This window comes from Durio zibethinus, chromosome 21 (assembly GCF_047325235.1).
Source record: "Durio zibethinus cultivar Kanyao isolate XHJ-2024 chromosome 21, ASM4732523v1, whole genome shotgun sequence".
In the NCBI taxonomy this organism is placed as follows: domain Eukaryota; kingdom Viridiplantae; phylum Streptophyta; class Magnoliopsida; order Malvales; family Malvaceae; genus Durio; species Durio zibethinus.
Window position 1 is genome coordinate 7,788,891 of NC_143182.1, and position 13,648 is coordinate 7,802,538.

A 13,648-nucleotide genomic window follows, 5' to 3' on the forward strand; every position below is an offset into this window, starting at 1 on the left:
CTTAAATTAACTTCGCGAGTTCTAGTTTTGTGCATTTCATTCATTACTTAAAACAATTTACAAGTGGTAGAGGAATAGTAGATAGATGATTTATGTCTTGGTTTCGGCGTTAACAAAAGGAGAAAAAGCAGTGGATAGTGGAAGGGCCAAATACGCGTCATTTTAGCTACAATACCAGTCTCTTTCATCTTTTTGACAGCAGATGTGGGGCAGAAGAATCGATGGTTGGCCAGTGAATATAACCTTTCAGTAGCTACAATACCAGTTTATTTTTTCTTTTTTCCCTTCTTGTTCTTGCAGACTCCTTCAGAAAGAAAATATACGTGCTTGGATGCAATTAAATATTCTTATACCTAGAAATTGAACGTAGAAATTTAAGTGATGGTTCCAGGATTCATAACTCTTAGAGAAGTTGTGAATGAAGCCAACACCATTGCTTAAGCTCAGAAGCAGGGGAAAATATGCAATCATACCAAACGTTTAAACCCAGATAATGCTTTTTGCTTTCGGCAACCAAAAGATCAGGGAAAGCTGGGAATGAATCAGGAATATTGCACTATGCGTGACTGTTTCTGCTTATATTTTACTGAGGGAAAAAATATACATGGTCTGAAACTCCTACCATCTCAGATTTTGAAACTAATTACAACTGTCATCATAGAAAATTCAACGGGGCGACAACAGACAACAGTTATAGCCAACAGAAGACCGAATAAACACATAAAATGGTAAAACCTTCTTTATTTACGCATCAAATTCCACCCCCCCCCCCCCCCCCAAAAGAAAAAAAAAACTGAAAACAATCAGATGTAGTACTTATTTGGAGAAGAGAGCCAAAAGTTCATCGTGTTGAATTCAGTATGACATGTTCATGGGAAAACCCATCATCAAAGTTCAGAGAATAGCTGTGGAAGTCATAACTGAACTGCATGCTGCTTCTTTGCAATCTCAAAGCTTGCCTCCACTGTGACTTGAGCTTCAAAACAAACTGCTTCAAGACATATGGTCTTGAGCGGCAACACAAAGTCGGGCTTCTTTGTACACTGATAAGTTTGACAGCATACCCATCGTTTGCTACTTTCTTTTCCCACTTCAACTGAATTTTCTTCAAGATTTGCATTTTCAGAATTTTCAATGCTAGCGCCTACCTAACTTCTAACTATGAATCCACTCTTAGGAGGAGAGCTTGCAAGGTTAAAGCAATAAGGGCAATAAGATATATAGTTTCAAAGATAGTATGAAATATTGAGCGTTTCATGCATCTAATACCTACCAGCAAACATCACTGTCTGAGATGTTAGATGGCATTTTCCCATTTGCCTGAAATCAGAATCATTATCACCCAAAGTTCTTTCCACTTTGCTTTGCCATCATTCCTAGGTCATCCATTTTCTCAACTTGGAAAAAGTAGTGATGTGATGTCTGTGATGACTAATGAGCACTTTTTGAATTGGCTAGCCTTCCAAAAAGTTGCTAGTGTTTATCATTTATGATTTCTCTTCTGGTTTACGAATGGTAAACTTTCGGAGCATCTACAGTTAAAGAAAAAGAGAGAGAGAGAGAGAGAGCAAGGTTAGGTTTGCTGTGACAAAAAAGTTTATGCCGTCCATGCCTAAGGTTGACTGTTCTGGTGCTGAAAGGAGGAAAGCAAAAAGGGCCAGAAAGGTTTGGTCTCACTTTATATAAAGGCCCACAAAGATGTGAAATATTTTTGTGGGGCAGAAAACAGATGCTTGTTAAAAATAAATAGTAACAAAAACAGGCACCACCATACTTTATGCAATAATAAGTTTGATCACCCTTTTCTTTGTACAAAAAGTAAAATAATAATAACTTTCATCCTAGTGAAAAAAAAAAAAAGGCCATTTTCAGTAGCAAATCTAATATTTTACATTTTTTCAATTTTCCCGGATTTTTTTGGTGAAATTTCTCTATAGAGAAGTGGACATTGCTTTTATCCTGAAAATTTTAGAGCAAATCTGTACATAACCAAATATGAGTTTATCCTTTGTTTTACGCACTAAAATGGACCTCTTTGCAGCCTCTCTCATTTCTTACCATTTCCCTAGAGGAGAAGAGAAGAGAGGGAAGGGTATAAATATGTGATCATGTCAATTCTAAAACAAGTTCCAATTTTCAGGTTTTGCTTCTTACAATACCCAAATCAACCTCTCTTTATGCTTGATCATAACAAAGTGGGACAAACAAACTTATGCATTGTGAATTTTGAAAGACTAAGATTTATCTTGATTGTGTATTTAAAATCCTGGCTAAAATTTACATACAGCTAGCGCCATACGTGATATTTAACAACAAAAGTTTAGATAAAATATAACTCCGGCCAGATACAAGTATATGTAACTAAAATGCCATTTTCTGCAATAGATATAGAAAAGAAAAGGGAACCTTACTGAAGATCAGCATTATAAATTTCAGCTATTAAGCATCACATGTTCCATGTATCGTTTGAGAGCCACAAGCATGAAAGATGTAAAGACACCAAATTCTCTCAGCGAGTTCACCTGGGAATACATCACACTATCTACTTAGATATTTTATACAAATCTTCATCCATTCTAAAAGTTAAAATTTCTTCAATTATCCGAAAAGAAACAGCTCATCTATTTTATAATTAATACCTAAACAAGATTAGAGTGATCTATTTCAGTAGGCATAAAGCATAGAATCTGAATAAAGAAGAAACAGATAACTGGAAATAAAAAAAAATCAGGAGTAGGTTCCCTGTTGTCCCTATGTTGATTGACTATGCATTGCATGGAAGGATTGTTGCATTCAGCATTTCAATCCAACTAGCCAACAGACCTACGTATTGCTGAACATGACTCAGCCAGGAACGTAAAACAATCACAAGTCGTGGAGACTGTATAAAAGCATGCATGAAGAGTATATGATATGGAGAACTAACATACTCACAGTCTTTATGCTCATTCCTATCTTGAATGCAACTGCAGCATCTACAAGACAAGATATATGGAATTGGAATGAGAATACTGTCATGGAAGGCTCAAAACAATGTGTCACACTATAATGAACAATTAAAATTTGATTTAAAAATGCCAAACCTCATCGTTGAAGGATTTCCTTTGAATTGAGTCTCTATTTCACTCAAGTAAAGTCTAAATAAGGTTGACCTGCAATACAAGTTACAACCATCTTGAATCATGGAGAAGGCAGACTACAAGCACTCATATATAGAAATGTCCACAGGCCAGTATTAATATTAAAATCCAATGGAAATTGAACCTTTCCGTTGGTAATAGGGAGACATTCAATGATCATAAATTTATTAATAATGATAAGAGTTTCTAATTCCTATTATCTTATTTCTGCCATTAGCATCGTTGGATAGCACAATAGGCCTTGTATTAAAATTTTAATATTAAACTTCTGCAATCTCCTAAATTTTAAACAAGCATAAAAGATGAAGTGTTATTGTTCACAATCTGACATGTATGGAATGTCCCAATTATCTATTCCGACAAAGTGAGCTGATTAAAATTATCCAAATCCACACACAGAGATTAACAATACCAGGATGGAAGTGAAATTGCCACCAGAGCAGGAGATGATTTCCACAACAGATGAATTTTATCACCCAACAGTCCCATCAGATAATCAAGAATATCGCCTTCCTAATTTAGACAACCAAAAAAAACTATAAATATGTTGAAAACTAGAAGACTAAAAGCAAGTCCAGTATAACAACATTAACACGCAAATTCACAAATATACAAAATATAAACTTGCGGAGCAAATTGCACTACAATTGAAAATGTGAAGCACACTACTTGGGGTTTAGGGGCAAAATAAGTCATTTGACTAAGTCTCCATATCTGCTGTATATTGCACAATTTGAAGATAGTCACCGTAGATGTCCAATTTTTTGACAGAAAAGAAACAAAAAAAACTACAAGGATTTGGTCCTTCCCACGGCAATGGTTTTAATGCTATAGATAAGGAGTAAAGATAAAAGCAAACTACAAGAATGAGGCTAATAGGTCCTTTTCTGCTTTTCAGTATCAACCAAACAAATCTTTTCCAAATGTTTTTGTGCAGCAGCCCAAGAATGATTGGTTCCTGGTTAAAGGAGGAAAAGAAAGAAGTGGTAAAAATGGCAGAAACACCATGTCTGATAGGATAGTGAGGTGACTTTGAATACGAAAACAGGTATGAAGAAATACAGTTAAACTATACATAAAGCTTAGGATCTTTATTCTTCCCAAGAATTTAAAAGTCAGGACCCTTCCAAAAATCAAGGGTTTTCAGAACTCTGGGCATATTGAAGGTCAATTGAGATTTTGAGATCAGCAAGGCTGCAGGCACAAAACCAATGACTACAGCAAAATCAGGGACTAAATCATAGAACTCTGGGCAGTATAATCATCCAGCATCTTATATAAAATACTAGAAACATAAAAACCACCTTTATTATCATAACAAAAAGCCCTACAATAATAAAGAAAGTTGAAATAAAGAAATTAACAAAACAAAAAATCAGTGCTAAAATAAGATCAAACACAATTAAGCTCCTTCAATACATGCATACATAAATAAATAAATAAATACATACACACATACATACAGACAGACAGATATGCATGCATGCATGCTAGATACATACATAAGCACACAAACAAAACACAAGTACCTAAAGATGGTTGCACTACAAGAAAACAGATATATGCAACACTCACTGATCTCCACAATTCACCCCTAAAAGATACCTTTGATTTTATTGTTCCCTCTTTTTGATGAAAACTTTGAGATTTTCCAAAGACCGAGTTAGCAAGTACATGATATTGCTTTGAGATGGTAACAGAATCATAAGATACTGACATCAAGTGTTCAATGATGCAATTCCATCTGCTTGCAATGCATCCAAGTAACAAGAGTTCCTGTATCAAGAGACAAGAAGGGGGAAAATGAGGATTTATAAGTAAAAATTAGAGCTTAAAACAGACCAAGACTCACATAAGATGAATCCCCACATATATAAATTGAACAGACACCACATCTACCACCACCCTACCAGTATATGACCAAAACCAATCTTGGCTATGCAAGATATTAGTGGTCACACTAAGACCTAAGCGCAATTAATTGATCACTACCAGTTCATACCAAAAATGAAAACTGAAACTGTGCTCTTGTAAAAAAGAAGAAAAAATTTTTCTGCTGCAATCAAGTTGCAGATGCAAGACGGAGTTTAATGCTTGCTGTGGCTAAAATTGCCCCAAACTAATTGCAACTTTAAAACTAGGCTGTCTTTTTCCCAAGAATAAAAACAAGCTTTCAAGCTCCTTTACTTTCAATGTAATTGCAGCAATTGGACATCTATCATAAACATCATGTAACATCAAACAGTTAAAGAAAGAAACAAATATGCTTTTCTTTTTCTGAAATCATAAATGAAAGTACCTTGGAATGTAAATCACTCATTCAAAGTCATTACAAACAAAAGGCAAACAATTGCATAGCCTAGCATATCTAGAGGTATATAACATTAAATCAGTGTCTTTCTACCAAAAGTTTCATATTTCCCCGGCCACCAAATCTATCATAGCTACCACTTGCAACATGTAGATGGACATAATGACATGACAGCCAAAAACATAGCAAATGCATACGAGCAAGAACTATACAAGTATAGACATGAACAAAAATGTGACACTCACTGCTAGGGTACACATCAACCATGGTAAAGCAAGCTTAAATCACTATCATTTATATCAAATAGAACAAACTTACGATTGCCTCATGTAAATCATTGTTGCTACTTTTTTCAGAAAAATTCAGCTGCTCAAACACTTTCCCCCATTGTGCGTTAGTGCCAGAAAATATTAAACTGGAACCAGAAACCAATCTAATAGTTCTCGTATCAAGAAAATATAACACAGCCCTTGATTTCCAACGGTTCCATGAGACAACATCAACTAATGCATCTGCACGTCTAGGTACAAAAACAAAATATTTTGGCTCAGAAATTCAAGAAAAGTGATGCAAAGTAGAAGCAATTGATATGTCCAGTGTATCTCACTGATTCTGATTACGGCATAGAAAATTGTTAGCTGAAATACTAAAAAGGAAGATCCATGAGTTTCAAAGAGAATAAAAGATAGTCTTTTAGACAGTTGAGTGGTGATGTAACGAAAATAACAGATTCCATCTCCTTTTAAGAACTAAGTACTCACTAATATATTCATGTTTCTGAGCAATGTGGTTTCTGACATGGAATTACTAGCAAGAATATTAGTACTTACTGCAATAAAGCCGGAAGATTTTCATTTGTTTGTTCTCCAAGTAAGCTACAATCAGACTCAGTCCAGCTGCTATGTCTTACAGCATTAGAAAGAACATCCACTGCTTCCTCAATACTTGATATGCATGACACGGAAGATTGCCTCCTGAAGAGTTCCTGAATAGCAAGTTTCGTAAAATTACCACTGCCAGACTTTTCAGTTTCCACATTTGTAGTTACATCTGGAGATGATGTAATCAAATTCCTCATACAATTTCTATTTTGCAGTGTCAAACTATTCAAATATGCACTGAGACAATCATGTTTTGTCTGTGCAAGGTCACTAAGATCCATCTCGATGATTGCTGTCAAAACTGCTCTTAGATGTGAATCCCTCAATGGTAAATTATGGAGCAAGTGTTCCAACATAAAACCTCTTGCCCCTATAAGAGTAGCAGATGATAAATGTGCAAGACCCTGCCATGATTAAAGAAAAAAATGAAACTAATAACAATACAACCACATAGAATTTCAATTAGTATATAAGAAAGCAGGAAATAAAAAGACCAGAACCTGAGAAAAGGAAGGATGAGATGTCATTTCAAAGAGAGCTGCATCAAGTTCCTCGATAGACTCTTGGTAAACATCCCAGCTGCTTAAACGCCTAAAAACCTAAACAATGTGGTAAAAGAAATTTCAATTAAGATAATTTACTTTGCCCCAATTAACAAATGAAAAAGAACTTTTTTAGGGAAATATCTCAAATTTCTTGAACAACCACCATCTTACATAAAATAGAATCACCCAAGCAATGAGTTTTTATAGAGAGAGACAGAGGGTACTAACTACTGACTTTTTCAAAGAAGAGAGCCCATTGAAACGCTCGCTTGATGTTATCGGAGTCCCAATGGGCGAGAAGACCAGATGATTGATACCCAGATGCTAAAATTAGTATATCTACAAACCCTTTTATCAGTTTCATCATTTCTTCCAACGATATGTCTGGGTGATTCCATCCCATGCTTTTTTTCTTCCTTTATTTCTGTTTTTAACGATGTCGGTTTCGAAATGACAGACCGGATTCGGCAGAGGTTTGAAGCCAAACTGGACTTCGATCGGAACTGATAGTGTTTAAAGAGCGGACGATGTGGGATTCATGGAAGAAAAAAAAAAGAGAGAGAGAAAATAAAACAGAAAGAAAGGTGTAGAGGTAGAGTCTACTCTAAAGAGAAGACTGCGACGTTTTTGGCTGCGGCTTTTCAATTTTCCCGCCCAACTTATAGTCTCAAAAGGCTAAAGAAAGCCCAAAAAATGAGAAAGAAAACTAAACTAGTTTTCCTTATGGGACGATTTTACTTCTAAGTTTTTAATTTTTACAAGAGAGAATCTCATATGAGTTGATAAGGTCGCAACATATGGACCTGATATAACCGGTCGGGTCTTTGTCGCATGGGTAGGGGTAGGTATTTTCCTAGTAGTTGCTTACCTTTACGTTTCTCTTGTTTCTTTCGTTTTCTTTCTACAAATGCCGCCTGTGAATCTGCTCCAAATTTCACCTTAGAACTCACCGATCTCTGCTCCAAAGGACTCACAAAACACGCCTTTGATAGGTTCCATCCTCAAATATGGGCAGACCCACCTCTGTTTTCCAACCTTATCCAATCTTGCATCCCCCAAAACTCACTTTCTCTTGGGAAACAGCTTCATTCTTTAGTTATCACATCTGGGTCTTCAAAAGACAGGTTTATATCAAATCACTTACTAAACATGTACTCCAAATTCGGGAACTTACAAGCTGCTGTTTCATTGTATAATGTTATGGTTCGGAAGAATATTATGTCTTGCAACATTTTGATTGGTGGACATATGCATGTTGGTGATCTGGAAGGTGCCAGAAAAGTGTTTGATGAAATGCCTGAGAGAAATATTGCCACGTGGAATGCTATGGTGGCAGGTTTTATCCAGTTTGAGTTTAATGAAGAGGGACTTTGGTTGTTTAGAGAAATGCATGCTTCGGGGTTCTCGCCGGATGACTTCACTCTTTCTAGTGTTCTTAGAGGGTGTGCCGGTTTGAAAGCTTTGTTTGTAGGGAGGCAAGTTCATTGTTGTGTGATGAAATGCGGACTCGAGTTTCATTTGGTTGTTGGAAGTTCTTTGGCTCATATGTATATGAAGTGTGGAAGTTTGGGGGAAGGGGAAAGTGTGATTAAATCAATGCCGATTCGGAATATGGTTGCTTGGAATACTCTCATTGCTGGGAACGCCCAAAATGGCTACTCTGAGAGTGCATTGCATCTTTATAATATGATGAAAATGACTGGTTTTAGACCTGATAAGATCACGTTTGTTAGTGTCCTTAGTTCTTGCTCAGAGTTGGCAACATTAGGACAAGGTGAGCAGATTCATGCTGATGTGATTAAAACTGGTGCACGTTCGGTAGTTGGTGTGATAAGTTCATTAATTAGCATGTATTCGAGGTGTGGTTGCTTGGAAGATTCTATTAAAGTTTTCTTGGAATGTGAAGAGGCAGATCTTGTGTCATGGAGCTCGATGATTGCTGCATATGGGTTTCATGGACGAGGAGTGGAAGCTGTTGAGTTGTTTGAACAGATGAAGCAAGAAGAATTGGAGCCAAATGATATTACTTTCTTGAGCTTGCTTTATGCTTGCAGTCACTGTGGGCTTAAAGATAAAGGACTTGAGTTCTTTAACTTGATGTCAGAGAAGCATGGAATAAAGCCTAGAGTACAGCACTATACTTGCGTTGTTGACTTGCTTGGTAGGTCTGGTTGTTTGGATGAAGCAGAGGCTATGATAAGATCAATGCCAGTGAAAGGAGATGCTATCATATGGAAAACTTTGTTATCTGCATGTAAGATCCACAAGAACGCAGACATGGCAAGAAGAATAGCTGAAGAAGTGCTTAAGCTTGATCCTCAGGATTCAGCTTCCTATGTACTTCTTTCAAACATTCATGCTTCTGCTAAAAGGTGGCAGGATGTTTCTGAGGTCAGAAAAGCCATGAGAGATAACAGAGTGAAGAAAGAGCCTGGTGTAAGTTGGTTGGAAATCAAGAATGAAATTCATCAGTTTTGCATGGGTGATAAAGCGCATCCACAATCGGAGGAGATTGATTTATATTTGAAAGAATTAACAGCAGAGATGAAGTTACGGGGTTATGTGCCTGACACTAGTTCTATTCTGCATGACATGGATAAGGAGGAAAAAGAGTACAACTTGGCTCACCATAGCGAGAAAATGGCTATTGCTTTTGCTCTAATGAATACTCCTGCTTCTGCTCCTATAAGGGTGATTAAGAATTTGCGGATCTGCAGTGATTGCCATGTTGCTATTAAGATCATATCAGAGCTAAAAAATAGAGAAATTATTGTCCGAGATGCTAGTAGATTTCATCATTTCAAAAATGGAAAATGTTCTTGTAGAGATTATTGGTAAGAGGGTTTTAGCAACTTTCGCAGTTGATGAGAGATTTTTTTATCTGATCATTTCTTTAGTATAGAATAAGTGACTTAGTATTTATTTTGTATTTCGCGAAGGGATTTGAATCATGCTCTTCAAGCAAAAATTATGTAGCAATCAATTGAACTAAAATTTCAATGCAATTTAAGACATAAATTTAATTCAGACATTCTTCACCATTAAACTCAGCCACTCAAAACTTCCGTGTCTGCTCTAACTTACTCTATGGTACGTGTAGTTTCTCTTCACTTCAACCAGAGAATCCATTTACTAGAACACGTGAAAAATAATAATAATAATAATAATAATAATAATTAAATAAAATGATATACAAAAATTATTATCAAATATACACATATATATATATATATATTATAACATATATAGTTACCAATTAAGATTTATTAAAATAAGCATTTACGTGCATAATTTATTTTTACACGTAAATTAAAATTTATCTTTTTATTGATACGTATGATTTAAATATATTTATCAAAAAATATATTTAAAAACTTATTTGACTACCCTAAACTTTCAAAATTTAATCTTATTTGATATATTAAATCCAAAATTCAAGTATAACTTTTAAAATTCAATAGTTTTTCGCTCAAACATATTATGGATTATTGACTTCTTTGTCTTATTTTCTATAGCCTTTTAATTATTTGACTTATCTTGGTAACTACCAATTATTTGTTTGAATTTTTTTTTTTTTTTTTGGTGTCCATAATTGATAACCTTTTTGTCTTCATCTCTCTTTTGATTTTAAATAAAAGATATCTTATCTTAATTTAAATTTATACGTAACTCTTAATTTAAAATCTCATAATTAATCTTAGAGATTATGACATTATCATTAGAATTTCTTATTCAACTCTTAATTTAAAACTTTAATATTAAATTAATTGCTGTTCCTAATGTTTCTACTGCTTGCACAATAAATGGACGGCCTGGTGATCTCTACCCATGCTCTCAAAACAGCGAGTGATTACCCATACATATCTCCATGTTGCAACCTAACTATTATTATTATTATTATTATTAAATTCTTTCAATTTTTTAATTCAAAAATGATAATAATTCAACCTCTATAAATCAAATCCACAATCATGTTGCAACCTAACTGATGACCATGTTGCAAGTTATATGCATTTTATATGTACTTTAAACATGTGAATTAAATAATATTAATATATATATACAAATATTTAAATAAATAAAATTAATTCGTGCATCCGAGGAGCAACAAACTAATAAACAACAAAATAAAAGTGACATAACAAAATGATCTATGCACCACGAGCCAATCACTCCATAACAAAATCTCCTCAGGTTTTGCAAGAGTGTAGGCGGATCTATGGGAGTCAACACAAAGGATGGCAACAATCAACTACTAAACGGTCCCCAATTTCTAAGGCTAGTTGGATGAGGAAAATCATGTGATTTATGCAAATTGGTATAGCGGTGGAACTTGTAATGCTCCAAAGCATCACATTGGGAGGATTTTGTTGTTTCTACTTACGCTGAAAAAGTTGTAAGCATGCTAAAACAGTTGTAATACCATAAAAGAATAAGAAAATAAGTTTTAGACAACTAAATATACCAAAATATGCTGCAAATTTTACAACTGTTTGATCAAAATCTCTCAAATCATGTTAATAAGGAAAATCATAGAAAGATAACATCAAAACTACAACCACAGACAAAACCATGAAAATCTTTCAGACAATAGCATTGGCAGCACTTGCAATTCTAGGCCACAGATCAGCACATTCCTTTCCAATGGGACCAGTGATAGCAGATCCTGAAAACACCAAATCAATGAACCCAAATAAGTTTCAAACATTAAATCCAACATCTCACTTTCGGCCACTGAACTTCATGTCAATAATATAGAACCAGCCTTACAAAAGGTATTTCATTACACCTATGGCCGTGAAAATCGCAGATAAAGCATCATCTTTTCAAGTCATGTTTGGGAAACCATACTTCTAAGATAACTAGCATTTCTTAGGTTCTAAGTTAACCCGGACGAATACAAATTACATTTTTTACAACATCAGTGAAGGGTCACTGATGAATGTGCACCGATTCAGAAAATTTGATACACTAGCAGCAAATTTTCAGGGATATTCACTTGACTTCACATCTGACATTGCAAAAGCAAGAGAACCAGAGAAAAACCATGCAAAAAAACCTCATTTGAACAGAACTCAAAATCATCATAAACAGCTGAATGTCTGCATTTAAACCCAGAATTCAACAAGCACTATTATTATCATTGGATATATCAAATGGAATGAAGATGATGAGTGAGTTGGTTTACCTTTCATTTCTCCCTTGGGGTTGACAATGACACCAGCATTATCTGCACAAAGATAAACAAACCCAAATTAAATTTTGAAACAAAGACAAATAAATCATATGTACCAGCAGAAAGTTAACACAATGCATCAGAAAATCAACAGCATCATGCTGTTTAAAACTGACGAATTCCCATTATTATATGCTTCCCATTAAGATTAACCACCAATCAATTATCAAAATAAGCAACAAAGATAAAATAAAAACATGAAAAAAGGGGTGAAAGGAATTAATTTGGACCTTCGAAGTACATGTAGACGCCGTCCTTTCTACGCCAAGGTTTGCGTTGTCGGACGATGACAGCTGGCAACACCTTCTTCCTCAAATCGGGCTTTCCTTTCTTGACAGTGGCCATGACCATGTCGCCGACGCAAGCCGATGGAAGCCTATTGAGACGCCCTTTGATTCCTTTCACTGAAATGATGTAGAGGTTCTTGGCTCCCGTGTTGTCTGCGCAGTTAACCGTCGCCGCCACGGGTAAACCCAGCGACATCCTGAACTTGTTCCCCGCACTACCTCCCCTTCTGTAGTAAATTAAAAGAAAAAAAAAATATTCGTGAGATCACCGTCGTTTTTGTTTGGTCAGTTGGAAAATAAGGGAAACTGAAGGAAAGTATTTACCTCGCTTCGACATTTTGATCGTCTCTGCTCAGCTCCGTTTGTCTACGCCTCTTTTCCTGAGCGAGGGTTGCTTCTTTACATACTCTGGCCTAGGTTTTATTTGAGAATTTTGGACTATTCGGCTACATCACCCCCAGTTGCCTATATTGGTTTTCACTTGTCTTAAGCGAAAACGCAGCGTTTTGTTTAACAGCAGCCAAATTGGAATACGAACGTACGATTTTACAAATTTATCCCTTTTTTCTTCCCCTAAAAGGATAATTAAAAAAAAAAAAAAAAGATAAACCTGGAATTGTAATATAATGTTAATTGTCACTTTTCTTAAGGGAAAACGCAGCGTTTAGTTTAAAAGCAGCCCAAATGAATACGAACGTATAATTATGCTCCCACTGTTCATTTGTTCATTTATTACCGAATTACATTTTTTTTTTACAAAAGAGATAATAATCTAAAAATAAAAAAATACAAGTTATAAATTACATTTTTAGACGTAAATAAGAAAGACAAACTCATATCACCTTATTAAGAGAAATGTGTTGTAATAATCAATTCAATAGTATTTCATCTTTTTCTTTACTTTTGGGTACTTTTTAAGTATACGAAGCTGTAATAACATCGGCTTCTAATTTTGGAGAGCATTTCAGAAGTTACATTGCTATAGGATAAACAAGAAAATCGAATGTTTGTGCAGAATGACATAGGAGCTGACCAACTACCAAGTTGGCAATGTCATTTTGTATGTGATCAAAGCTCATGCTTGACAATCAGACTTCCCTCTGCCAGTTCAACATAGCTTGAGCAAGAAGTCCTCAAGTTGCTGAAATGGTTATTAATCATGATTACAAAACAGAGGGAAAGAATGAATGAATGGATGAGGTAAAAAAAAAAAAGGGGGGGGGGGGGGTGTAAATCAATCAATGCTGC

The 13,648-nt window shown here is 35.3% G+C and overlaps 3 protein-coding genes across 14 annotated transcripts; 1 reads left to right on the plus strand and 2 right to left on the minus strand.

Annotated features, from left to right (window-relative positions):
• Window positions 1-538: 538 nt before the first annotated feature.
• LOC111305336 (uncharacterized) lies at window positions 539-7,842 on the minus strand. Of its 12 annotated transcripts, none has more exons than XR_016331035.1 (10): window positions 7,113-7,296; window positions 6,833-6,931; window positions 6,282-6,736; window positions 5,770-5,971; window positions 4,746-4,916; window positions 3,553-3,653; window positions 3,084-3,152; window positions 2,927-2,975; window positions 1,274-2,522; window positions 539-1,185 (listed from the first exon to the last, which is right to left on the minus strand). XR_016331035.1 is itself a non-coding variant. In XM_089749826.1 (10 exons), the coding sequence occupies exons 1-9, from the start codon at window positions 7,278-7,280 to the stop codon at window positions 2,440-2,442; spliced, it is 1,389 nt and encodes a 462-aa protein (XP_089605952.1). In that variant the 5' UTR covers window positions 7,281-7,296; the 3' UTR covers window positions 539-1,532; window positions 2,412-2,439. The 12 variants fall into 12 exon arrangements, 10 of the variants coding, with proteins under 10 accessions (XP_089605952.1, XP_089605953.1, XP_089605950.1 ...); XM_089749826.1 differs by having other exon boundaries at window positions 539-1,532; window positions 2,412-2,522; window positions 2,935-2,975; XM_089749827.1 differs by having other exon boundaries at window positions 539-1,532; window positions 2,407-2,522; window positions 2,935-2,975.
• LOC111305334 (pentatricopeptide (PPR) repeat protein) lies at window positions 7,580-9,904 on the plus strand. Its single transcript, XM_022902762.2, has one exon. It carries the CDS (start codon window positions 7,709-7,711, stop codon window positions 9,713-9,715), a length of 2,007 nt encoding a protein of 668 aa, XP_022758497.2. The 5' UTR covers window positions 7,580-7,708; the 3' UTR covers window positions 9,716-9,904.
• Window positions 9,905-11,310: 1,406 nt separating this feature from the next.
• Window positions 11,311-12,858, minus strand: LOC111306137 (large ribosomal subunit protein uL14x/uL14z/uL14y). The gene is made up of 4 exons (XM_089749836.1): window positions 12,724-12,858; window positions 12,344-12,627; window positions 12,066-12,107; window positions 11,311-11,543 (listed from the first exon to the last, which is right to left on the minus strand). Exons 1-4 carry the CDS (start codon window positions 12,735-12,737, stop codon window positions 11,461-11,463), a joined length of 423 nt encoding a protein of 140 aa, XP_089605962.1. The 5' UTR covers window positions 12,738-12,858; the 3' UTR covers window positions 11,311-11,460.
• Window positions 12,859-13,648: the final 790 nt, after the last annotated feature.

Coding starts and splice junctions, on each gene's coding strand:
- LOC111305336 (XM_089749824.1), bottom strand. CDS start 7,280: ATGGGATGGAATCACCCAGACATATCGTTGGAAGAAATGATGAAACTG. Junction 6,737..6,832: donor CTCATCCTTCCTTTTCTCAG/GTTCTGGTCTTT, acceptor TAATCATGGCAG/GGTCTTGCACATTTATCATC. Junction 2,523..2,926: donor AGCATAAAGACTGTGAGTAT/GTTAGTTCTCCA, acceptor ATGTATTCCCAG/GTGAACTCGCTGAGAGAATT.
- LOC111305334 (XM_022902762.2), top strand. CDS start 7,709: ATGGGTAGGGGTAGGTATTTTCCTAGTAGTTGCTTACCTTTACGTTTC.
- LOC111306137 (XM_089749836.1), bottom strand. Junction 12,108..12,343: donor CGTCTACATGTACTTCGAAG/GTCCAAATTAAT, acceptor ATCTTTGTGCAG/ATAATGCTGGTGTCATTGTC. Junction 11,544..12,065: donor CCCCAAGGGAGAAATGAAAG/GTAAACCAACTC, acceptor TGGTGTTTTCAG/GATCTGCTATCACTGGTCCC.